Genomic DNA, 25,913 nt, shown 5'->3' with positions numbered 1-25,913 from the left:
ACCACGGTGAGAAGGCTAATATTGATTCTAATAGGGACATACTGGTCCTCACACACTCATTAATATGTACATCACTGTGTACTGAACACACAGATATTCTCACACCTACTCTTGACCCATTAGAATCCTTGAGAGTAAAACATGATGCAGGCCATATACCTTACATCATATATATATCTTATACATACATCTTAGCTGTAACAATGAACTACTCCGCCTGTCCTGGTGCATCCATCAGATGTCAATGTCATCAATGCAGCTGCAAAATCATATTGAATTGATTTGTTTTCAGCTGATTAGATCACACATTCAACAGCTGTGTTGAATGTGTGTGTGTTTGTGTGTGTGAGAGAGAGAGAGAGAGCAAGAAAGAGAGTTTGTGTGGCAATTTAATCAAATGATTAATTGGTTACAGCAGTGCATTAGAAAGGGCAGCTCTGTTGCAATGAGCCGATGAAGATGATGCTCCCTCATCTCTGCCCGAGCCACAACATGAAAAATCTAACAACTGCACAAAAAAATACTTTGCCTTTGTGTGTATTTGTGAGAGTGTATTTGTGTATGTGTGTGTCTGGGCTGTGTGTGTGTGTGCCACAGGGGAGTGTTTTTTGCCATCTGAGCCCTGCTGTCTGTGTCAGCGACCCAGACCCAGTATTTTGTTATCTGTTACTCATTAATGCCATACAAGGGAGCTCATATTGATGACTATCTTGTTGACATTGTGATAAATGAACTTTCACTGAGCAATTGGTTTTTAATGTTTCATGCAGTCTTTTCCCTCAGAGGCCTCACATCAGATTGGCTTCCACCAGCTCATTGAAGCCCAATAAATAACATATGGAAATTGAGGATTTTTTTTTATGCAGATAATATTATTCTGCAGTTTTAGAAAGTCCCAATCACAAGGTGTGTATCTGAATACACAAGTAATATAATTTTCACAATAATGGGACTGACAATGCCAGTCTATTAGTTTGGTAATGAGACATGCATGACTGAGAGTTGCATTCAATAGGAATCACTCCTCACTGTTTACCCAGTCAAAAAACTTTCCATGTACCAGAGTGATTTCATTGGATAGATGAATAAACAAAACCCAGCTGATTGATTTGCTTTCATGAAGCAGCTGCCAGCCGCACTATGACCTGCTCGGAAAGAAAAATCTCTTCAAATTTCAAGTTGTTTTTATAAAAAATCTGAATCGGGTGGTTCGAAGTAATACATTTTTCAAGTTCACTCTGGAAGTGTCAATTTGATGGGTTTGAGGTACTGAAACAATTCCCAGAATGTATTGAAGCAGAACTTTGAATGAGTGCAAAGTGTGTAAATGTGCGGTGACAGCTTACAGTGCTGTCTGCTAGTCTCTGGGTGTGCGACTGAAGCATACCTCCTTTGGGGTGGGGGTGAAAACAGAGCAGATAAGTGTTGACACAGGGTGTTAGATGGAGTGCCTCTTGTACAAGCATGCATGTTTGCCGAGTACCGTCATGGTGGCTGCGTGACCTTTTTTTGCAACCCATGCTTGATCGTATTGGTTTTTTGCTGTACCAGTATATGAACGGATTCTGGTTTGAGTTGGTGTTCACCAACAACAATGAGCTAGATCTGAAATATGAATTTGATCTTTAAATTGTATTTTTAATGTTGCCCCAGTTAGAAAAACGTATTGGAGCTATTCCTTTTACAAGGCTAGGAACTAAGCTGTGAATTGATGTTAGTATCTGTTAGAGAGGAGGAGGAGAAGCCTAAAGATTTAAAACAGGCCACTGGACCATTACACAAATTACGTATGCCGTGTGAAGCTGTGGGTGGGGATTTTTAAATAATTTTCTTCCTGCTGTCCAATTAAAACGGAGGATTGCCCAGCTGCAGATGCGCTTCGAGCTGCAGATCATTGATTTTTATCAGAGTTGTTACTCGCGCTGTGTCCCGCTGAACAACCACCACCCACCCCCCCCCCCCAGTCTCTCTCCTGCAGCTTGTGACCGCCGCTCTAGATTTACTCCTAATTTGCTTAATTGAAGTTAGCCTGCGTAGCAAGCTCAAGGTGACACTGCGATATGTGCAAGCACAAGAGGAGTGTGAGAGTGTGTGTGTGTGTGTGTGTGTGTGTGCGAGCCGTGGTTTTAGTCTTATCCATTGAGAGTTGACTGCACCGATATTTTAAGCATCCAAAATAATCCTACTTAACTGCAATGCTTCATTACACCGAAACAAACACATTATCACCACTCAAGCACAGTCAGTGTTCAGTGTAGTCATTCCACACAGAAATAATATTAGAATATATATATATATATATGCATGTGTGTGTGTGATTGTTGCTATTTGTCTGTGTGTATCGATGTCTTTATTTGCAGCGTATGCATGGAGTTGCTCTGTCATTTGTGCCGACTGCTAGATGAGGACATTGCTTGAAAATAATACTACATCAGACAGATGTGTGCTTTTTCTAAAAAACAAAATGATCTTTTTCCGTCTCGTGTTCAGATAAAATAGATCCAGGGTGAGACAAATGTGCCAATTTTGCTGTTTGGATGCTTTTGGAAAACAAAAATCATCTTATAATATTGTAAAACTGTCATATAATGTGGCTGCTTATGGATCAATGCCTGCGTTTTCTTGTTTCTTTGTTAACCAGAATAATGTCTGGGGAGCTTTTGATTTGTTTAAATTACAGCGTCGTTACTGAGTAAATCCAGCAGTTATTGATCAACGCAAAGTCAGTTTTTGTTTTTAGTGTGTGTATGTGTGTGTGTGTGTGTGTGTGTGTGTGGGTCGGGGGGTGGTGGGTGGGGGTGGTGGTGGTGGTGGCATCGTTTGTTTTTGCACCACCAAAACGGAGCTGCGGTTTGCCGCCGTGATCTCTGATACACCCCTGCCTAGTGTTTGTCAAACCGTCTAACCGTCATCTGAATAACCTGGTTCGATCACAGCTATTATCAATAGCCCCGCTGTCCTGGTGGCATGCTGGCCAACTGAATGACCCTCAGCTATACAGCGCCGTATGAACATGTGCCAGATGCCATCGCCCTCTGCCATAGCTGCAGGCTATGGTTTCTAGAGCAACATATGTGCATGTGAGAATGCACATGTGGGCACCAGCTCATTCTTATTTTTGTGTGGTATTCACACTGAATGATGAAGAGACTCCAACTTTTAACAGCAGATCTTTATTGACCGTGTATAAATCTGCGTTGCTGTAATCCAGAGTTGCTCTTTTGTCATTTTTAGGGCTGATCACTACAACAGCGAGGAAACTGGACAGAGAACAACAGGCAGAGCACTTCTTAGAGGTACAGTAAAACCTTAACAGTGTTCATGGGTTTATAGCATTATTATTTATCTGGCTCTGCCACCTGCCACAGCCCACTATTAACAGAGACAGGGTGGAGGACAAGCCTGGCAGGCCCTCAAGGCTCCATAAACTGTGATGAATGGCTGTAGTTTTGGGCCCCAGGTTTAGGATTTTCTAAATGTAATCATTCATCATTGGTTATCTTCTCTAGTCAGGACGAGAGCAGGGAGGAGAGGAGTTGGTCTGCCCAGCATTTGATAAGCGCAGACACTGGGCATACAGATAGCTCTGCGATTACCATTTCAGTTGCTCCTGCTGCTCTGCATGCAGATGAACCGGATAATCAGAGATTCTCGACTTTAGAGACATGAGCAAACTTCTACTTTCCCAGACTTTTTCTTCAACTTATTAAATTCTGTTGACTCTACAAGCACTTTGCCCCTCGACAAAATGGAATAACCCGCAGTTGACCCACAGTATTGCAGCTTGGTATTTTGTTTCTGTAATGCCAACTGACTTGTCTGGGCTCAATAACTCTTTGTGCTGCTTTGTTCAGCTCCAGTACTTAACAAGAAGACAGATTATGACAATGTGCTCCAAAATGAAAGCAGAAAATTTTGTGGAAGGACGCTTTTATCTGCAGTAACACAATTTATTTTAACACTCACGTCTAAAAAGAGTCTAAAATTGGGGGCAGAAGTCTTTGTTGTTACATAGTCCTGTCCTGTCTTGTCCTGAGATTTAATGGGACTGCCTGTGTATGCATGCCACCCACTGCTCCGCCTGCCTGTAATTAATAGTCTAGTGAGCAGTCAGGCTGCCAGCAGTGGTGTTCACCCTGATTTAATTGATCAGTGATCAGACCTCTGCCTCTGCCTCAAGGGGATCAATAATACAAAGAGATTTCCCGTGAGCTCAGCGCCACGTGGCCCTGCACACATGGGGAGCCAGGATTTAAGATGTTAATACATAAGCACTGACGCATATATCAAAAACAATGTTCGAAATGCAACGATGCACTTGTGTGTTTTCCTCAGGTAACAGTTATAGACGGCCCGGTGACCACCCGCCAGTCCACCGTGTGGGTCATCGTTCACATCGAGGACCAGAACGACAATCCGCCCACCTTCCCGGAAGTCACCTACCGCATTAGCTTGCCAGAGCGAGACCGCAACAAGCGCGGCGAACCGGTCTACCGCGTCTTTGCTTATGACCGTGACCTGGGAGCCAACGGCAACATCACCTACAGCATTGTGGACGGTAATGACGATGAGAAGTTCAGTGTCGACCCCAGGACTGCCATGGTGTCATCAAAGAAGATGGTGACGGCGGGAAGCTATGACATCCTCACTGTGAGTTTTTATTCACAGCGTGTTTGAGCAAAGATGGCAAACATGGCAAACATGACAATAGATCTGAAGCCGGAATTACAGACTGCACAGGGTCTTTCTTGGGATAAGACTTTGGTTTCTTTCACGCACAGCCTCTCTTTTCACTTCCCAAATGCTGTTTTTCCAATCCCTGCCTCTTGTTACAACAAAATTGATAGCCAGTTGGGGTGCCATTAGTTTATAGGGCTCTGCTTTCAGCCAGCCTCAAAGTTGGCGGGACCAAACACATTGCTATTTTCCACCTGGCACAAGGCCAGGTGTCTGAGCTTGTACGTTTTTGGTAATTCCATGGTCAATTAACTCACGAGACGGATGGCGCGGCGCGGCGCGGCTGAAGTTTATGCACAGCAGGTGGCACGATGCTTTTTGATACTTTGGGCTGAAATGGTGCTTGTTAATTTTACGCTGTTTCTCTGAACAAATAATTACTCAAATAATGTGTTTGGCTCGGAGCTTCTGGTCTTCAGTGAGCACCACTTATAACACCATATTTTACAATTATCTCTCATATAGGTTCCTCCAAAGAGTTAGCTGATTTATTTCGGTTAATGTTATTCCTATTGGGTGTGTGAAAGGCAGGGTGAGCTATCTGAAGCCAGACAGGGGCAGCCGTCCCATTAGACTGTAATTGCTGAGATAAAATTATGAGGCTGAGCAAAAATATTATTGATGGATGGGGGAAGATGGATGGATATAGTTTTGACAAAATGTGTGAAGCAGTCTAATACATGATGTTATTCTTGATGTTTGCTTGCCCTGAATGAATTTACCTAAAAAAAAAACATTGCAGCTCCTGTTTCTGTTTTTTTGGATATTGCACTCTGCCATATTGCGGTTGTGATAATATTTTGATTAATTGTTCATCCCTAATACATACTGTACTTACACCAGATCAAGTCTAGCGGTAAACTCATCTTAAATCTACTTCCTCCTCAAGTGAAGTTTCCAGTTTCCAGTTTGGGTTTTTCATTCATCGTTAGATTCACTGGCTCCTGTTTATGTCTGGATTTCTCAGCGTTGTTCCCTTTTATTAGATAAAAGCGGAGGACAGCGGCGATCCCCCGTTATGGTCAACCGTCAAACTCCATGTGGAGTGGATTCGCAAACCGGTGCCCTCGCCTCTGCCCCTGCTCTTCACCCAGAGGTCCTACAACTTCTCCATCTCTGAGACGGCCGCTGTAGCTCAGCCAGTGGGAGTCGTCGCTGTCGGCCAGTCGAGCACGCCCGTCTGGTTCAACATCATCGGTACGAAAATGAACGCACGGCAGGGTTCCCACAGGTCCTTGAAAAGTGTTTGAAAATAGAAAGTGCTTGAATTTATATAATTTTTGCAAAAATAGAAATTGAAGTTCATTTGATTTTTTTAGTCAACATCAGTAAATAGGCTACGTGCTGCTGTCTGCATGTGTCTTTCACCGTCTCACCCTATCAGCTTGTAAATAAGTCTCTGTCTCTATTGCTCAGCTTACACAATATATTGTTTGGCTGTGCTGTGTTAGAGAGGGCAAGAGAACACACAGTCTGCCTTCACTGTAACACAGCACAGTGGAGAAGTGTTCCTGCATTCACATCTCTCTCTCTCTCTCTCTCTCTGTCTTTGATTGTTTTCTGTGAGCTTCTGCAAAGCCTGCTCCTTCTCATTATAAACATACTTAGTGTTGTAAAAGTAATTAACCTTGATCCGTGTCTCAAACTTTGCCGCTGGGTCCTTGAATCTGGGCCTGGGAAGTCCTTGAAAAATCCTTGAAGTTGCTGTTTAATAAGGTGCGCGAACCCTGGATACTGAACAGATCAGAGATCAGTCTTGTGCTGCAGGTTAATACACAGGCATTTATTCAGGGTTTTTAACAACTATAAAAAACAAAAATTAACTAAGTCGTTATTTTCATGTCAGATTTGAGTTGCACTTAAAGCTGGTATCCAAATGTTCTAACTGATTTATTAAAAAGGGACCTGGGAGCATTTGTGACTCAGTTTCCCTTGAATTGCCTCTTGAGGGATGAATGAAGTATTTTGATTTGTATTGAACCACCTGCATGGTTTGAGTACTCATTATAATGGGGGATGTTATTTGGCTAGTTGAGTTGGACCTGTCCTGCATGAGCCTGAACCAACACACTGGATGTCAGACCATGCACTGTAAAAGCTTGCACATGTTGATTCAAACTTCAGACCTCCTCACACGCCTCCTTGACAACTTTGCTGTAACTTGTACTGGATATTTCTCATAATCAAAATTAGCTTGTTAAAATGAAAAGGCCACCGGCACATTCTGTAGTTGGGATTAATTGTGCACAGGCAAAGGGCAATGTCCAGACAAAAAATTTCCTTTTCTTGAGGGTTTATTTGTCCAAAAGCAAAACAGACAAAAAGTAAGTTGAAGACCATGAATCCTCTCAGGGGCATACAAGTTCAACGCCCCTGCCCCTTGATTCAAGTCTTTGAAAGAATAATCAGTGAATACAATAGCTCATTATTGATTGCAACTCAATAGCTCTGATTAAAAAAACATTAGTAGAGCTCCAGCTCCTTCACTCAGATGTTAATGTGAAAATAAGTGGATTTTTAGTTCATTATTCTTTTCAGAAACACACGTCAAAGATACAAAAAATGCAAATGTGGTGAATTTCTTCCTGTTCCACTCTCACTGTGGATGTCAGTGGGGTAATTGTACAGGAAACGCTCTTTAATATTTCATTCTTTTTTTTTTTTTTTGGCATTTAAGTGAAAGCAGAGTGATGAGGGTCTTTTCTCTCAAACTTCTAGAACTGGACTCATCCATGAATGAATCACATCTCCCATCCTGCGCTGAAGCATTCTGATGAATAGTCTGCTTCCATTACTTAATAAAAACTCATCAATGTGGAAAACGTCAACATAGCGGGGTGCTGCATGAACTGTAAATGATGCAGACCTTGATCAGAAGACTCACTAAATATTAACAATCCCTTTTTCTCTCTCTCTCTCTCTCTCTCTCTCTCACCACTAAAGGCGGACGGCTTGCCAGAGAAATGTTCTACATTCCGCAGAATGCGTGTGGAAGAAACTGCTCGCTCGACACAGGTCTGGTCAAAGCTAACTGTGCCACACCTCTTTCTCTAATGCCTTGGGTCTGGAGAAATTCAGAAAACTCTGGAAATGCAGCGTGCAGTTCCAGGACCTTGTTTAACCAAAGGCAGTGTATATTACTGTGAGTTTGAAAGAAGGATTCTCACACAGCTCGGCACAAACAGCACCAGTTTGTTATCTTTGCCCGGGCAGGGCAGGTTGATGCCATTAGTTCAGCTACAATGCTGCTACACTGGAAAGTAAATAGGGAGAGGGTGTGACACACTGACTTTGGCGTTCCTGCCTCAGAGAGACTTCTCCAGATGAAAAGTGTATTTTTGAAAACACCTGACTATGTTGTGATGGTAAATGGTGGTGTAGTCTTATCGACCACTCAAAGTGCTTTAGAATACATGCCACACTCACACACGCATTCATACATCACATCCATACACACACATCAGGGGTAATTAGGGGTTCAGTACCTCGCCTGAGGACTCTCCAACACAGCCGCAGCCACCCACTTACGATGCTACTTACGATTTAACTTGTTGATCTTTCTTCCGTTGTAGACGGAGATTAAAGTGGCTATAATCAATATCTTTATACCGTGTGACATGTAATGTTAGAGGCGTCGCTTAAAGTGACGAACCTGCAGAGAATTACCACCCAAAATCCCATCTGTTTTACCTCACAGCTGTATTGCTTTATAGGAGGTCTCAGGTCATTGTTTAACACGCTCACTGTTCTCATAGTGCTGTTTCCAGCCGCAGTTGTTTTATAGCAAAAAAAAAAAAAAAACATCAGACAGACACGGTTCGAGACCAAAATGCAAAGAAAAATACCGGGTGCTCTCGGTTATGTCGCAGTGAATCTCCAGGGGAATGCAGGGTGCTCTTGAAGTTGAAGTAAAGACACAATGAAGCTGTAGAGTTAACCTCAGGCACACTCGCACACAGCCGAGGATATGATAAAATGCCTTTACTGAGTTAGGGCATATCTAGGAGCAAAAATCCAGAACAAAGTTCCCAAATAAGGGAGTAAAACACCGACCGGTTTTGACCCCTACAGGGTCTTCCTCAAGGCGTTGTTGGAGGAGGAAGTAAACCAGAGTGGAGCGTCGTGATTCCTTATATAGACCGATCTCACCGGCATTGCAAGAGAGCTATAAAAACAAGAAGATGTTGATTGTCAGCATGATTCTTTGCAATAAAAATTACCAATAAAATACCAACCAGACCAGTTAGTCAACACAGAGGAGCGTTTAGCAGCTAAAGAGACGCATATTTTCCTCAGGAGTTGGTAGAGACCAAAGACGGAGCTAAAAGAGAGTCAGTCTTTGCTAGCTGGACAGAAACATCCATTTCTCCAATTGAATGATAATGTTGCTCCGTAACTGCCCGATGTGCAAATAAGCGACTGTGCGCAAACAAGTCCGCCACATCAACTTAAATTTCAGTACTGTGTTCACAACTTGTTTCCACTGCACCCGAGTAGCCAAACAAAAAGGGGTCACTGTTACTACCGCAGGAGCTGAAAGTCTCCCTCACTTCTCCAAGAAATCAATTTCAATTTCGACGTTCACGTGTTTCACTATGTTCACATGATATAAACAACAGCGGGACCTCTCAAAGATATTGCTGTAAAGGACCACTAGAGATCAGAAACTCCACAGGGTGCCTTGAAGTTATTAGTCATGCCTGTCACTGACCTGCTGACAGCAGTCCAATTAAGACCACTTTCAAAAAGCGTAAAATGAGATCTAAATTATTGGCTGTTGAACAGAATACAAATAGAAAGGTTCATGTACATCATACTTTTTTCAGTAGTCATTTATTAACTAAGACATACTGTATACTGTACATAAATGGCTGTATCACTGTGTAAAACCAGATGCTACTGTACAAATAAAAAAAATCTATGAAGCATGATCACACACCCTGGAGGTGCCTAAAACAGACAGAAAAGAAACAGGATGCTTGTTTTTTATTTAGAGACTACACACTGTAATTTCTGTTTCCCCCCCACCCGTAGTATAATATTGACCAGGCATGCCTCCAGAAAAAAAAAAAGAAAAAAAAGTGAATCCCCGCGGTTTGCTCCAACTCAACACGCATCAGTGGCTCTGTGAAAAATGCCCAATCAGTATTCATATGCTGAGGAGAGCTCAAGCTCCCAGATATCTCGAGAGAGAAGCTGGAATGAGACGAAGGATGGTACTGAATACCTAACACATATCAATCCTCTCCCTCACTCTAATCAAACATTAAGCCTCTAAACTGTACACTCACCGCCCGTGGAAAAGACCCGGCTGCAGGTTTTTGATCTCCGAGATGGGTTGTGTTTTGGAGTGATAAGACAGATGTTTGTGTGGCTGTTAACAGCTCTCAGGCTGCCAAGTGGGTTCGCTGCTACATTGCATTGCATTTCAGTTGATTTTATTTCACAGACCCTCCAGCTCCAGACGCAGGCACCTGGCCAAAACAATTACACAGTAATAACTTAAAGCACCTGAGTTTAGCGCACAAAGTGAATACTAAATGACTGAAGCTCCGTGTGAACTATTCATGTGTGTGTGTGTGTGTGTGTGTGATTCCAGGGACCTTTGACATGCAGTTTGACCTTCAAGTCGGGGTGGGTACTCTAGTTGTGGCCAAGCCCCTGGATGCAGAGGTGCAGTCTGTGTACAACATGACTGTCCAGGTGACAGATGGGACCAACTTTGCCACAGCACAGGTACACACACTTTTGATTTGTTATGCACTGGCATTGGCTCTTACACACACTCCAGACCACATCAAATTAAATTATTGTCGCCTCTTCCGAGGGAGGCTGTTTACTCTCAGCTTTCGTCCTTCCTACACACACGCTTCCCTTTTTCTGAAATTATCTCTTGCTGACTATGAAATGTGCTTTTTGTTGTTTTGTTCCTGTGATCCTGCTCTTCTTAGCTGGCCTGCTAGGGCTGCCGTGTAAGGGAAATCCCTGATATCAGTGGATTAATGGGATTATCCTGGGCAAGTAAAGGTCAAGTGTTTCTATAAATATAAAAATTGCCCACATCCCTCTTGGACAACACACTGTCCGGCTCAGAGAGGCACCATAAATATTGCATTGCCTGATGTGAATAGATAATAATAATAATAGTTTCAATGGTATCGCCCCCCTTGCAAATGGTAAAATCTGGGGGGGATACGACCCTACAACTGTGTAGGTATTATCAAAGCTAACTCTACACAAGGGCCCTTATCTTAATGGATAATAGACTGAGCACAATTCCAGTCTGTTCCTACAGTACCTGACTTTTCAAACTCCTGTCTGTCTCTGTCACTCAGGTGTTCATCCGAATACAAGACAGCAACGACAACCCTCCCGTCTTCTCGCAGCCGGCCTACGACGTCAGCGTCTCAGAGGACGTGCCGGTTGACACGGAGCTGCTGAGGGTTAGGGCGTCAGACATGGACGAGCGTGCACGTTTGAGCTTCTCCATCTATGGCAGTGTGGACCCGGCCAGCATGAGGCTGTTCAGGGTCAATCCTGGTACAGGAGTGGTCTACATAGCAGACAGGCTGGACTACGAGGCCCGAACGCAGCACATCCTGACCATTATGGTGAGAAAGGGGAGACGTTGAAGAAATTCTGCTTGGTTGGCTGCTACCGTGAGCCTGTCTGTGTGTGGGTGTTAATGTATGTGTGTGTGTCCCTGCGCACTCTTCCAAATGATGCTTCTCTTGGCAACTCTGCCTGCCTTACTTAATTTTAGCTGATTTCTTTCATTTATCGCCTCATACAACGCTATCTATATTCATCTCTCATTTTGCTTGATGCTGCTCTAGGTCAAGGATCAGGAATTTCCATTTAACCGTGACCTGGCTCGTATCCTGGTGGCGGTGGAAGATTCCAACGATAACATCCCCTACTTCACCAGTACCGTATACGATGCCGTGGCCTATGAGTCTTCTCCCGTGGGCACTTCTGTACTGCAAGTTACAGCCTTAGACAAAGACAATGGGATTAATGGGCAACTCACGTACACTGTGGAAGCAGGTGCGATGCTATCTGAAAGTAAAGACATTTATTAGTTCTATTTCTTTCTTTTCTTCTGTTTTAAACAGAGTCGTGACTGAACGGTGACTTGCTCTTTAATGCTTTATCAGAGGAGAACAAATTGGGATTAAAATTCTATTTTTCATATTTACCAGTAATTTTTGTAACCTTTCTGCTAATTTCAGGTAACACCGCTGGAGTGTTTGGCATAGATAATGCCACAGGCCTTATCTTCGTTGCCAGGGACCTGGATCTCACCTGTGTGGGCTTTTACACCCTCACCGTTCGCGTCACAGACAGTGGATTTCCTCCATTAATGGCGACAGCTTCAGTTCGCATCTCCATGATACTCTCCGACTTTTCTAAACCCAAATTTTCCCAGAAGGAGTATCAGGCTGAGGTAAAGAGAGAGATGGCTGACTGAAAAGCCGGGTGTATGGGAGAGAGGGTTAGCAAGTGAGAGATTGATGGAATAAACAAAGGCTGGAAGATGATATGGAGGGATTAAAGGTCCCATATTGTATAAAGTGAGATTTGTCTAGTTCTAGGTTCTATATTAATACTGTGAAAGTATCATAGTGTTCAGTCCACAGAGAACTGCACACAGCCTGTATTCAGAAACTGAGCCTTAAAACGAGCCATCAGGACGTCCGCAACTTTGTGATGTCACAACTAAGCAGTCACCACTCTCAGCCCCAAGCCCCGCCCACCATCCAACCTTGCAGGATTTGGTTTCTCTGAGTGTTTACCTGAAATCTGCAACATTTTTATTCTCACTTAGAAAACATTCAGCCAATCAGAAGAGAGGCTCAGAGTCTCTCTTCTGATTGGCTCACCGACCTGTTGTTGCCAGAGCTCCAAAGAGAAATCTGAGAAAGGAGATGTAAGACTACAGTAAGTTGGTTTTTGGTATCTTCTTAAGGATATCAGAACTTCAAATAAAACACACATATGGGACCTTTAATGGTAAATCTCTGGACAAATATTCAGCACGTAAATATAGTATAATCAATCAATTTATGAACATAACTGATTAAAGTGCCTAATTTTTTATTTTTTTTTATCACCAATGACTGTATTTACAGATAATGGAGAACAGCACCATTGGAACTTATGTGACCACCGTCAGCGCCCTCAGCCGCTCGACACTCGTTTATGACATCATCAGGGGAAACGAGGAGCGCTGCTTCTTCATTAACCATCACACTGGTGTCATCAGCACACGCAGACTACTTGACTTTGAGGTTTGTTCATGCGTCTGCATCTTGCAAAACTCAATGTAGACATGATTCTTTTAGCAGGAGTCACTCGTGCAGATACAGTTGTATGCAAAAGTTTGGGCAAATTTCATATTTTGTTAATTTTTCAAGTGAACAGATGTAATAATAAATAGAATAACAACCCCTGCAGCTGTTATTCAAAGATTAATGCAATGTTATGTCATGAACTTATGGAATATTTAAAAATTAAACAGTAATTGTGGCATGTGCAAAGGTTTGGGCACCCTACAGAGTCAGTACTTAATAACCCCGCCTTCGGCAGATATCAACGCTTACAGACGCTTTTTGCAGCAACTCAGAGTCTTTATTTTCTTGATTTAGGAATTAACACCCACTGTTCCTGCAGTTCACATCAGGTTCTGGGATATTTATAGGCTGTCTGGCACACACGGCATGGTTAAGATCCACCCACAGATTTCCAATGATGTTCACTGTGAGGGCCGTTCTGCCTGTGTTTTTCTCAAAGTGGTTCATGGTGGATTTTGAGGGTTTGCTTTGGATCATTGTCCTGCTGTAAGAGCCAGCCTCTTTTTAGTTTCACTCTCTTGACTAACTTCATTTGCATACAGAATTTGCAGATATTAAGTAGGATCCATTCTTCTCTGCGCGATGTGTCCTGTGCCAATGACACACACAACCCCAAAGCGGAATATTTCCACCCCCGTGATTAACAGTTGGCAGGGTGTTCCTCTCATCAAATGCTGCTCCTTTATTTTCTACAAAAATGCCGTTGGTGATTGTGGTCAAAAAGCTCCATTTTCGCTTCATCTGCCAACAGCACTTGTTTCCAAAACAACTCTGGCTTATCCAGATGTTGCTCTGCAGACTTCAGACGTTGACTTTTGTGATGAGGTCGCAGGAAACTTTGCTTTCTGATGACTCCTCCATGTGGACACTGTTTGTGCACAGTGGAACAGTGCTCCACCACTCCTGTGTCAGCTAAACCTTCCTGCAGCTCCTTAACAGTCACATGGGGTTTTCGCATCACCCTTCTGCACAGCAGACGTACAATTTTATCAGAAAGTTTTCTTGGACTGCCGGATCTTGTCTCGACTTCCACGGTTCCCTTTAGCTGCCATTACTTAATTGCATTTTGGACAGTGGAAATTTCCAGCTGGAACTGCTTTGATATCTTTTTACGTCCTCCCCTGCTTTGCAGGCATCAATTAGCTTCATTTTCAGATCCTCAGTCAGTTGCTCAGAGCAGACCATGGCTGTTGAATGTTACCACAAGGTTCGAAGTCAGAGAATTTACCAGCGCTGGAAATGTCAAGAGCCGACAATTCCTAATGAGAATTCTTGACCTCACAAGGCTTAAAGAGTCAATTAAAGCCTAATGATTTTAAAGAGTTCTGCATGTATTACAAGTAAAAACTTTTGCACTGTTCAATTTTTTTATGTTCCTGAAATAAAAAGCAGCAGTGCATTCATATTTGCAGAAAGGCTCATATGAATGTCTGTTTCCAGCACAGGTAGCATTTATTTCTTTTTACTTAAAAAAATCTACAAAAGTATGCAGTTTCCCAGGGGTTCATAACATAACACAGCTTTAGCATTTTAAAACAGCACTTTTCCTCATTGTGTTTCTTTGTTTTGGCAGCAAACAACATCCTACTTTCTGGTGGTGCAGGCCCTGAGCATGGCTGGAATGGAGGCCAGCACCTCTGTCATCGTCCAGGTGGGGGATGTCAACGACAGCCCACCTGTCTTCCAACAAATCAGGTATCAGTGTTGGTCAAAGCCAACTGACAGAGTGGAGGCTTGGCGCTGATGTGCTCCCATGCTGTTTACTGAACCGTGTTGAGTACTGACAGCAGATAGTTGTCAGCAGTGATTTTTATGTGTAGCTTTCCTGTTTTACAGCAGTGTCCTCTCTTTTTTGATTTTTTTTTTTTTTTTTTACCTTAACAGGTATTTGGGTGAAATCAGCGAGGCTGCTCCAGTCAACAGCGTGGTCCTGGGAAAGAATGGGAACCCTTTAGTTATCCAGGCGACGGATAAGGACCGCAATCACAACGCCCTGCTAGTGTTCCAGATCATAGACGACACCGCTCGCATGTTTTTCAGCGTGGACTCTGGGACTGGATCGATTCGGTAGGTGACATGAAGAGGTCAGAGGAGGATGTCTGACAGAGCCCAACCCTTATTGGATTTTTGGGGCCAATGCCAATTTCGATATTAGGGAGTAAAAAAATGGGAATTAGATAGAATAACTATAAAAATAAATAACTATAAATAAAAAACATGAACAAATATGTATATATATTATATTCATATATATTTAACTTAAATGAAAACAAAGGATCAAATATACATAAAATATTGCCTATATAACTTGACTGGACCCAAGCATTTCCACTGCATTATTGCGTCTTGATAAAAGTATTCATATCAGCACATATCAGAGAAAATATGCGCCAATACCGATATATCTGTGATAAATCTAATCTAATGTCTGATTCACCTGACTATAAACTGATTTACCTCGTAATCTCTTCTTAATTGAATGCTTCTTAAATTTTAGAACAATTGCCAGTCTGGACTATGAGACCTTCTCTGAGTTCCTCTTCCGGGTTCATGTTAGAGACAGTGGCCAACCTCCCAGGAGTGCTGACAGCCCAGCAGAGGTCCTTATTAAGGTAAGTCAATGACGTATAAATCAGCTTTCACTGCCTCACAAACCATTAGATTTGGCTTCAACTGAAATCTGTGTTTCTGCCCTGTGTAAGGTGATCAACATCAACGACTCGCCTCCAAAGTTTTCCCAGGACGCTTACGAGGCAGTCCTCCTCCTGCCAACATACATGAGAGTCGAGGTCCTTAGGGTTGAAGCTTTTGACCCCGATATGACCTCTGACCTCACCCTGAACCCTGACAAGTCCATCAAGCCCATGCTAGTTTACTCTCTGGTGGACAGCAACGTGGAGTACTTCTCTGTGGAGCGCTACACTGGAGTTGTCACCGTCATCAATCAGAATCTCAATAAAGATCGTTACCGCTTTAATGTGAAGGCAAGTGACTGGTCGCCAGTGGCCATGTCATGTGATTAGAATTTCTGTGTATCCTGTCACTAGCTTAGATAAGCAGCATGCTGCTGGCTTGTGCTGGCTTAGATAGTAATGATTCCCACAGGGAAGTCAGAGCAGAGGGTCAGCTCCCAGAGATATCCAGTGTCTTGATGTAGAATACTTCAGCTAGATGGGTGATCTGCAGGCAGAAAACAGAAATGAAACAGCATGCAACATCTTACTGAATATACATCCTCTGCATCAGCCTATTCTGAGTCAGCTGTCATGTATATGTAATGAGCACTATCCCCGTCTGTTTGTGTCTGTTTTAAGGTTTGGGATGGACGTTTCTCCAGCATGGCATCGATAACGGTGCTTGTCCGAGAAGCCATAGACAGTGGACTTCTCTTCACCTTCCCCGTCTACTCCGCCTCCATCCCAGAGAACATACCCAATGTCACCATAGTGACTGTTGTCAACACGGTCGGCCACCGCCTCAATGAGCCGCTGAGGTACACGCTGCTGAACCCCGGCGGACGCTTCATCATCCGGCCGACCTGTGGGGTGGTGCTCACCACCGGCGTGCCTTTTGACCGAGAGGAGGAGGAGAGTTACGAGCTGGTGGTGGAGGTCAGCAGGGAGGATGAGATACTAAGGGTGGCCAGGGTGACTGTACAAGTGCAGGTGGGTGAGGAGAGATGTGCATAAAAGTGTGTGTTCATGACGATCTTTATTCTTTCTCACGTCTTATTTCCCACATGCATGGTCACGGTTGAAATTACACTCTATGCTTAATTTGCTTTGTGAAACAGCTTATTTACTCATTCATACCATTTTACATTGTCATTTTTGTTGAGACTGAAGTTCTCTACATCCCATCTGTGCCATGCGGACGTTTTTTTTTTTTGGGTTCGATTTTATGAAAGGATGCAGCTCTAATAGACATGGTGTTTTGGTTTGGAATATTTCAGTATGCATGATGCACAGTGGCTTCAATAAAACAACAGGAACAAGCAGATGGAGAATATACGCTATAAGATGTAAGGGGCTGATTATTTAGGCCCTCAATTTGCACCAAAGTCTAGTTTTCAGCTCCCCTTACAATGACCTCATTAGGTTTTCTTAAAATAGCTGTCCTTTCTCTAGGTGGAGGATGTGAACGACAATGCTCCAGAGTTTGTAAACCTCCCCTACTACGCTGCGGTGCAGGTGGAAGCGGAGCCGGGATCAGCTATTTTCAGGGTGTCAGCCGTCGACCAAGACTACGGTCTGAATGGAGAGGTGACCTACAGCCTTAAAGAGCCACACAGGAACTTTCAGGTGAGAGCTGCGTCTTTCCTGCTCTTAATTTCATATAGATTACACAAAAAGTACATCGTTATGCTCCTTGTGGTACAAACTACATCTTCCCTGCAGGTGAATCCTGTGACAGGAGAGCTGACCTTAAAGAGAGCCTTCGAAGTAGATTTATCTAACGCAGAGTACAAGCTTGTGCTCGTGGCCACCGACAGCGGCTTCCCCCGTCTGTCCAGCGATGTGGAGCTGCCCGTCACTGTGGTAAATAAAGCCATGCCGGTGTTTGACAAGCCCTTCTACGGTGTCACTGTCAGAGAGGACGTGGATATCTCCACCTCCGTCCTGTGCATCAACGCCACCAGCCCTGAAGGCCAGAGCGTCATCTTCAGCATCACGGACGGAGACACTGCGCTGCAGTTTGACATCGGCTTTGACACGGGAGTCATCAGCGTGATTTACGCGTTAGACTACGAGACCATGCAGTACTACCGCCTAACAGTGAAGGCTACGGACACACTGACGGGTGCAAAGTCCGAGGTTGACGTGGACATCGTCGTGCTGGATGTAAACGATAATCCGCCATTGTTCCAGAACAACTCATACGCCACTGTGCTTCCTGAGAACTCCATGATCGGAACGACCGTGTTACAGGTGTGTGTGCGCGTTTCTTTGTTTACCAGGTCAGCCCAGTGTGTACTCTTACTGAATGATTGTTGACACTTAAGACTCACTTCAGCAGCATTGTGGGTGAATATCAGATGCCAAATCATTTATTTATGAGAAGATGGTGTGATATTTCCCTAGAAATTTCCCAGTGGAAGCTCTTGACCTTTAGCAGATAATAGACCGGTTGAGATACATGTTTGCACAAGACGATTCTAAGACGCCGCTGCATTGAATTCATTGATTTGTGTGACACTTTCTTTAGTCAGTCATCAAAACAGGTTATTGGCCTCATTTGATTGTATTATTGAACTTTACGAGAATCTGGATGGGAATCAAAGAATAATGGATCAAATTAATGTTCATCGTAACTTTAAATACACCTGGGTTTGGTAGTGCAGTACTGCTCGCTTCATAGGTCATCCTATGTAAATGCAATCGCGGGCTTCTGAGATACTGTCATACATATGAATAACAATGAAATTTTGTTATTGCATCTCAAACACATGATCAAACCAACAGTAAAATATCTTCCCTCCTCTACCTCAACATGAATACAACACTTCTGGAATTATTTGCAGTTTCTCATGTTTCTGTAATTGGTAATCTGACATTTTTAAACAAAAATAATCTTAATTTTTTGATGTGGTGTTAGATGCAACCGTATCCTCAGTGAAACCCAGAACTGTATTTACTTTTTATGCTTCTGCGCTGGCGACAGCCAGAGCCGGATGATATATCAGTAATGTGGCGCCTTGACTGAACTTCTTCAAATTTTGCACAAATTACCAGATTGTGGTGGTCAAAGGTCGAGGCCACAATGACCTCACAAAATTTGTTTGGATTTGGCACAAACATTCACTTGGATTCAAAGATCAACTGATTAGATTTTGGTTAACGAAGGTCAAAGTTCAAGGTCACAGTGATCTCACGTTTTTGTGAACGCAATATATCAGGAAGGCCCAGTGGGAATTTCATTTACTTCTGGCACGCTGTGACCTCACAACACATGTTTTTTGGCTATAACTCACATATTCATACACAAATTATGACACAATTTAACTCAAATGTCTTTAAGGATAAAAATTAGGCAATAACATTTTATATCCAAATGGTCAAAGGTCAACTTCACTGTGACATCATAATGTTCTCTTCTGGCCATTATTCAGTGCTATAAGATTGTGACCATATTTCCTGCAACTCGGCTGCTTTGCCGCTGTATACAACCGTGAGGCGGTAATTCTAGTCACATTTGGACTCATTGTGTTTATCAGGGTAAACTAATCAGACCTCATCATGATGCATGAGGGTGTGAAAAGTTTGTTATTTTCACTGTAGGTTTTCGCTCAGGACCAAGACTCAGAGAAGAACGCTAGAGTGAGCTACCAGATCCTGTCCGACATCTACAACAGCAGCGACTTCTTCCACATTGACAGTAACAGCGGGCTGGTATTCACGGCACGCCTGCTCGACTATGAGCTCGTCCAGCGCTACAACTTCATAGTCAGAGCGACGGACAGTGGAGACCCTGCCCTCAGCAGTGATGTTAGTGTAACCGTGACTGTTACTGACACGAACGACAATCCACCTAATTTCAGTCAAACGCTGTACGAGGCCTTTGTCAGCGAGCTGGCTCCCCGGGGACACTTTGTGACTTGTGTTCAGGCGTCAGACGCTGACATCTGCGATGCTCACAGGCTGCGGTAAGACAAGAGAGAAGCTTTCAAAAAAAGAAAAAAAAAAAAAAGAAAAAAAATTCTGGATTCTGTGTCTTTGCAGTAATGCTTTGTGCCAGTGTTGCTTAGATTTTCTGTACATGGTTTCACATTGAAGAAAGTTGAATCTGTTCTCAAAGTTTTCCATTCATTCTGTTTTGAAAAGCATAATTTTCACCAGGCTATTTTGTTTTGTTGTTCTGGCCAAAAGAATGTTTCATGTCATTTTCACTCCTTTCACTCCCATCTTTTATTTCTCAGGCATTTTTCATCCAGCACTTGTCAAGAAAAGTAGATACTTTGATTTCCAGCAGCTCCTGAGCAAAATAACATTGCCCACCATTATCATCATTGTACTCATTTTTTTTTGTATTTGCCCTCAGCTACAGTATTCTCTCAGGGAATGAGAGGATGACTTTTATGATGGAGCCAGATACAGGGGTGCTTAGTCTGTCTAACAAGAGGAGACAAGGCATGAAACTCTCATATCAACTCAATGTGTCTGTGTCGGATGGAGTCTTCACCAACACCGCTCAGGTGAGGCAGTGTCTCTACACTTACAATTTACTTCTGTCAACTCATTTGCTCTTTTGTTAACCTCTGCAAGGTTGATACACAGCAAGCTGAGTGACCTGTAGTAACCCCTGACTTCAGATTTATAACACTTGCAGCTGTCCAGTACGACCACAGTTTGTTTTTTTTTTTACTACTGCCTGCTGAGCAGCTCTGCAGTTGGAGGTTAATGTGTGTTCGTGTCATATCAGATTTACTACGAGGATGAGCTGCCAACTGGAAAAAAAATGTTCACATCTGTCTCTTAGTGGTAATTACAAGTGGGACATGTGGGGGTTTTTTTGGCTCTGTTTCACCACATCTCTGATAGCCCACATAACACGATGTAGCAATAACATGTCACCCCATTCTTTTGTTTCCTCTTCCTCTGACATGATGTGAACACAGCGTTCCTGGGGCCAGTTGCACAAAACACCTTTATTTAACATTCTCCTTAAAGCCTGAATTAAGGTTTCCTTAAAATAAAAACAGTTGCACAAAATACCATTAAGTCTCATTCTTAAGGTTTCCTTAAAATGTTCCGTTAAGTATTTATGGTTTTTATTTAAGGTAAGAAAAATACTAATGGTAACTCTGACTCTGTCTTAACTTCAACATGGCCGAGTTTATGGTGATAAATTAAGAAAATGAACACATCCCAGGAGGGATGCAGTAGAATTTTACCGTTGTAAAATCTCCTTCACCGCTGCAAATGCCTCAACTAAGGAAACCTTTTAAGGGATTCTGTGCAACGCCCTTAAGTAACTCCATCATCTAAGGAGAAATTAAACCTTAACTGCCATAGAAAAACTTAAGGTGTTTTTGATATGATCATCTCGGAGTGATTATTGTGATGGCATCAACAAAACATCAGCGGACCATGAGGATGATGATGGTAGCGATGATTATTATTATTAACAGTGACTTTGATTCACAGGTGATTGTGCGTGTCCTGGGAGCTAACCTGTACAGCCCGGTGTTCAGCCAGAGGTTCTACCTGGCTGAGGTCCAAGAAAATGCCACTCCAGGGTCAAAGGTCATTCAGGTAATTTTACTTCCTCACTACTTATAAGAAGTAGTGTTTCCTTACAGGAAATTTTCTACATTAATAATGCAATGGAATCTCAATCTAATGTTCTTCCCTGGATTTCTGTCTGGACCTCCAGGTTCGCGCCACAGACGAGGACTCTGGGTTGTTTGGACAGATCACCTACTCATTCATCAATGACTTGGGGAAAACTCAGTTCACCATCGATGCAGATGGAGTCATATCCACTCTTCAGAAACTAGACAGAGAAAATCCTCTGAACAAGGACATGGTGCTGACCGTCATGGCCCTGGATGGTGGAGGTATAATTTTGGACACTGAACAGACAGATCCCACACTCCTGACGATTTATGAATAGAATCTCTTCACATTTGTATTGTGTTATTTTTCCAGGCCGTGCGTCCTTTTGCACAGTGCGAGTGGTTCTAGCAGATGAGAACGACAATGCCCCTCGGTTCAGAGCTGTGGAGTACCGCATGAGCATTAAAGCAAATGTTGCCAAAGGTTCTCTGGTGACACAGATCCAAGCCACTGACCCTGATGCTGGATCTAATGGCCGGATCACCTACTCCCTTTACAGCGAGGCACGGCTGTCACTGGTTGACGTGCTGGAGGTCACTACATTTAACTCTTTATTTTCACATTTTCAGTTTTCATACAGCTGCAAACATCTTCTCAGTTCCCTCAAGAAAAAGAAAAAACAGGTCCAAACCTCTACAAACCTGTTTGATGAGAGTGAAACTTATTAAAAGTGATGCTTTTACCCTCTTTTTCAATTAAGAGATATTCTCAACTGACACCCCCTCCCCATCTCAGTGGATTAACAGCCATCTGTTAGCTGTAGATTATACATTTCTACTCATCAAATCAAAATGATTTTGCATTAAGATTGATGCTTAAGTCGTTAAAAAGGGAAATGCAATTAAACAACAGACAAAATGAACATCAACAACTAAATGAAAGAAAAAAGCTGTAGTATAAAAGGTTAATGTGACATGAATGAATATAAAAAATTAGCAATAGCTTATAGATATAGATAGATAACAGGAAATTCATGGAAATAAAAAGACAAGTTCCGTGAAGCCAGACGCCATTAAGAGAAAATAAAGAGGCCAAAACTGTGAGAGCCTATTGGCTCAGACACAGCTGAGTTCAGACTGAGAGTCAAGGATCTAAGCTCTGTTAGTAGGATTATTATTTCTAAAGTAGATTTAAATGACATTGTCATTTTGCTGGTGCCCAGGTGGAGTCAGACAGCGGTTGGATGATGACTAAAAGCACGGTGGACCACCTCCAGGGGACCGTGCTGTCCTTCTTTGTCAAAGCCACAGACTGTGGTTCTCCAGCCAAACACTCCCTGGTGTCGGCCTTCATCCACGTGGTCCCTCCAGATGCGTTCGTTCCCTCCTTCAGCCAGCCCCAGTACTCCTTCACCATCCCCGAGGACACGGCAGTAGGAACAGCCCTGGGCTCTGTGTACATGGGCCCCACACAGACCGGGTTCTTCACCGCAGTAGGTGGGGAGACGCTCGACAGCAACGAGGGAGGGACTTTCCTCGTGGAGAGGGAGACCGGTCTGATCCGTCTGGTCAAGCCACTAGACTATGAGCAGGTCAGCAACTTCCGCTTCAAGGTTGCAGCGACAACAAGAAGAGACCTGATCGAGGCCGTCTCCACTGTGGACGTGGAGGTTAAGGTTGGTGATAGAGTGACACAGAGACCGTTAGCCTCTTTGTTTCCATTTTTTATTTTTGAATTTAATTAAAATGACTAAATCAGTATCAGACCAGTGTAAATAAACACTGATAATTCAACATTGCTGCAAAACATGAGAACAAGTACGACCTCAAAGGAACTTGCATGTTTAAATAATTTGTATATTTTCTGTTAAAGTTGATTTATGCAACAATGTGGCAGATTTTTCTTAAATATGTACAGTAGTAGGATTTAGAAATTCAAAAGAAAATCTTCAAAAACATCATAATAAAGCAATGTAAATGCTTTAAATTAATTTTAAAAAAAATTGTGAGGGAATTTTAACTTCAGTGAAGATTTGTCATTTTGCAGATCCTGGATGTGAATGACAATAAACCAGTGTTTGAGACCAACACTTATGTAGCGACAGTGATGGAGGGTATGCCTGTGGGGACGAGAGTGGTTCAAGTGCGCGCTCTTGATCCAGATTGGGGCTCCAATGGACAGGTGTGTGGCAGCCAAGTTCAAGTGGCAGTAAGTGGAGTGTTTTTATTCTTTTTATATTTTGCTACTAATGAAAAAGTTTTTTTTTTTTTTTTGTTTTGTTTTTTAAATTGCAGGTGACTTACAAACTCGGGCCTCTGCGCACCTACAACTCGGACTTGAAGAAGGACGCGCGCTCCTTCACTGGCCCCATCACGTTAAATTCCGTCTTCGCCCTTGACAGCAAAACAGGCTGGATCACCACAGTGAGCCAGATGGACCACGAGGCCTGCTCCAGCTACAGCTTTGAGGTGGTGGCCTCTGACCTGGGGGAGCTACAGTCCCTCTCCTCCACCACAGTGGTAACCATCACAGTGTCAGACGTCAACGACAACCCGCCGCGCTTCGAGAGGGAGCTGTACCGGGGCGCGGTGAAAGAGAGCGACCCCCTCGGTGAGGTGGTGGCTGTCCTGAAAACGAAAGATCGAGATGGCACGGATCAAAACCGTCAGGTCAACTTTTACATCACTGGTGAGGAGGGTGCTAGGACGCTAACAGAATTCAGCTCAACACATTCTTGTGCTGCAGTAATATTCCCTCGTGCAGGGAGATAATGTTGAGCTGCATAAAAATTATTCATTGGCCTAATGGGGTTGTTATTAGTAAAGGTCAAATTTTAAATAAATTTTAACTGAAATGTCAAACATGACTAACCTTTTGTTTTTTATATTTCCTTTTCATTTTAATACGCCAAGGTAGACATTATATAACACAATATTTCAAGCAAGGTCAAAAGACCCTGTTTTTATTTCTCAAATAGGATAAAACCAAAAACAAAATATACACTGTAGTTTTCAACAGAGACAACTAGCCTGAAAACTTCTGCTTTAAATGATTCTTGCAAAATTATTAGTTGGAAATTCAAAGTCTTTCACAGACTCACACGAGTTTCTGGTCACTCACTCCTTTTTTTTAATGGGAGCAATAAAACAACATTGTGAGGCCTCTCCAGCAAAGCTCTCACCTTGATGCTGAGTAAGATGTTTTCCATTCATGTAATAGCCCACTGTCTGATAATGGCTAAGGATGATATATTTTGGCCTGGTGTTCTGGCATTTAAAAATACTGATTGGCCTAATGGAAAGCATTGTAATAAAAGGTCAGATTTTTAAAACTTTGAAAAGGCCACTGACGCTTACACCACCAGCTCAGTTTACACTCCGATGATAGATGTTTATTGATTGCGCCAAGCGGTACCTGCAGCATTTGTGTGTGTGTGTGTGTGTGTGTGTGTGTGTGTGTGTGTGTGTGTGGATGGATTAGCAAGACTTCCACTTTGTTTACAAGTCTGTTACACTACAGCTTCACCTCGTTTTTTTTGTTGTGTGGCGTCCTCACTTTAATCCTTCTCATCCTTGTCGTTTCCAGGGGGAAACCCGCGGGGTGTGTTCGGCCTGGCCCTGGTGCAGGGGGAGTGGAAGGTTTATGTGAGCGGTCTACTGGACCGTGAGCAGCAGGACTGGTATCTGCTCAACATCACAGCCAGCGATGGCCTATATGTGGCTCGCACTGCAGTGGAAGTTACTGTGATGGATGCCAACGACAACAGTCCCATCTGCAACCAGGTCAGAGATAAAAAAGATAAAAAATGAAAATGCAATGAAAGCAAACATAAACTGTGGGATGGAGCGAGATGAACTAACACTTTGTTTTGGTTTAAATCATTGTTTCAGTACTTGCCTTTATCCACTGTTTGTCTCCAGGCTGATCACACTTCCCTTTCTGTCCAAAAACAAAAAGAATACATGATTTTTGTTCATATAATAATACAGTCATGTGCAGTAAGTATTAGCACAGTGCAAAGTTACTCAAGTATAGTTATATAGCACTTTAAAGGCACATAATGGAAGACAAACACACTCAGCAAAAACATGCAGTAGAGGAAAGAAATAGTAATCCCACAATAATGATCCCATTTTACAATACCTGGTGACAATATACAGTATTATACAGTGTCAATTTTCTGATTGACAAAGTCTCGAGGATTAGTTAAAGACCCAGTTTCCACAAAAATGAACTTTTTCTTTGGTGATTTTTAAGGCTGGCTTAGCTCTAAAAATTAATGTGTTGAATAATGTTAAAATTTGCATATTCATGACTTTAGAGGAAAAAGCAAAAAGTCCATGGCTGCTGTAGTACAACAGGATTTGTTTAGTTAAAATATTGATTCTCTGTTCTACAGTATCCCTAACTACAAACTCAGTGTGAATTAATTCCAACAAACTGTCTTTGCACTGTATTTAAGAGGAGCTTTAATGTAGTGTGTAATTACAAATAATAATCCTGAAAATGTCCACAGTCAGGAGCTGGAGAACAGTAAATATGAAAG

The 25,913-nt window shown here is 42.8% G+C and overlaps 1 protein-coding gene across 1 annotated transcript in view; it reads left to right on the top strand.

Annotated features, from left to right (window-relative positions):
* Nucleotides 1-25,913, top strand: part of LOC111217008 (protocadherin Fat 3-like) — a 69,741-nt gene that overhangs the window by 17,471 nt on the left and 26,357 nt on the right. The window contains exons 7-31 of the mRNA XM_022738693.1: nt 3,235-3,296; nt 4,336-4,650; nt 5,724-5,934; nt 7,681-7,752; nt 10,337-10,473; nt 11,073-11,348; nt 11,574-11,784; nt 11,970-12,184; nt 12,870-13,028; nt 14,665-14,786; nt 14,976-15,158; nt 15,589-15,703; nt 15,794-16,075; nt 16,406-16,756; nt 17,219-17,392; nt 17,489-18,019; nt 19,370-19,734; nt 20,130-20,283; nt 21,236-21,343; nt 21,465-21,648; nt 21,740-21,960; nt 22,590-23,042; nt 23,414-23,548; nt 23,662-24,055; nt 24,953-25,149. Of these exons, the coding sequence (XP_022594414.1) occupies nt 3,235-3,296; nt 4,336-4,650; nt 5,724-5,934; nt 7,681-7,752; nt 10,337-10,473; nt 11,073-11,348; nt 11,574-11,784; nt 11,970-12,184; nt 12,870-13,028; nt 14,665-14,786; nt 14,976-15,158; nt 15,589-15,703; nt 15,794-16,075; nt 16,406-16,756; nt 17,219-17,392; nt 17,489-18,019; nt 19,370-19,734; nt 20,130-20,283; nt 21,236-21,343; nt 21,465-21,648; nt 21,740-21,960; nt 22,590-23,042; nt 23,414-23,548; nt 23,662-24,055; nt 24,953-25,149 (5,627 nt within the window). The remainder of the gene's footprint in view (nt 1-3,234; nt 3,297-4,335; nt 4,651-5,723; nt 5,935-7,680; nt 7,753-10,336; nt 10,474-11,072; nt 11,349-11,573; nt 11,785-11,969; nt 12,185-12,869; nt 13,029-14,664; nt 14,787-14,975; nt 15,159-15,588; nt 15,704-15,793; nt 16,076-16,405; nt 16,757-17,218; nt 17,393-17,488; nt 18,020-19,369; nt 19,735-20,129; nt 20,284-21,235; nt 21,344-21,464; nt 21,649-21,739; nt 21,961-22,589; nt 23,043-23,413; nt 23,549-23,661; nt 24,056-24,952; nt 25,150-25,913) is intronic.

Source organism: Seriola dumerili, unplaced genomic scaffold, assembly GCF_002260705.1.
Source record: "Seriola dumerili isolate Sdu_G_001 unplaced genomic scaffold, Sdu_1.0 BDQW01000040.1, whole genome shotgun sequence".
Lineage (NCBI taxonomy): Eukaryota > Metazoa > Chordata > Actinopteri > Carangiformes > Carangidae > Seriola > Seriola dumerili.
The sequence above is the reverse complement of the archived record's forward strand: the minus strand, read 5'-3'. Positions and strand labels throughout refer to the sequence as shown.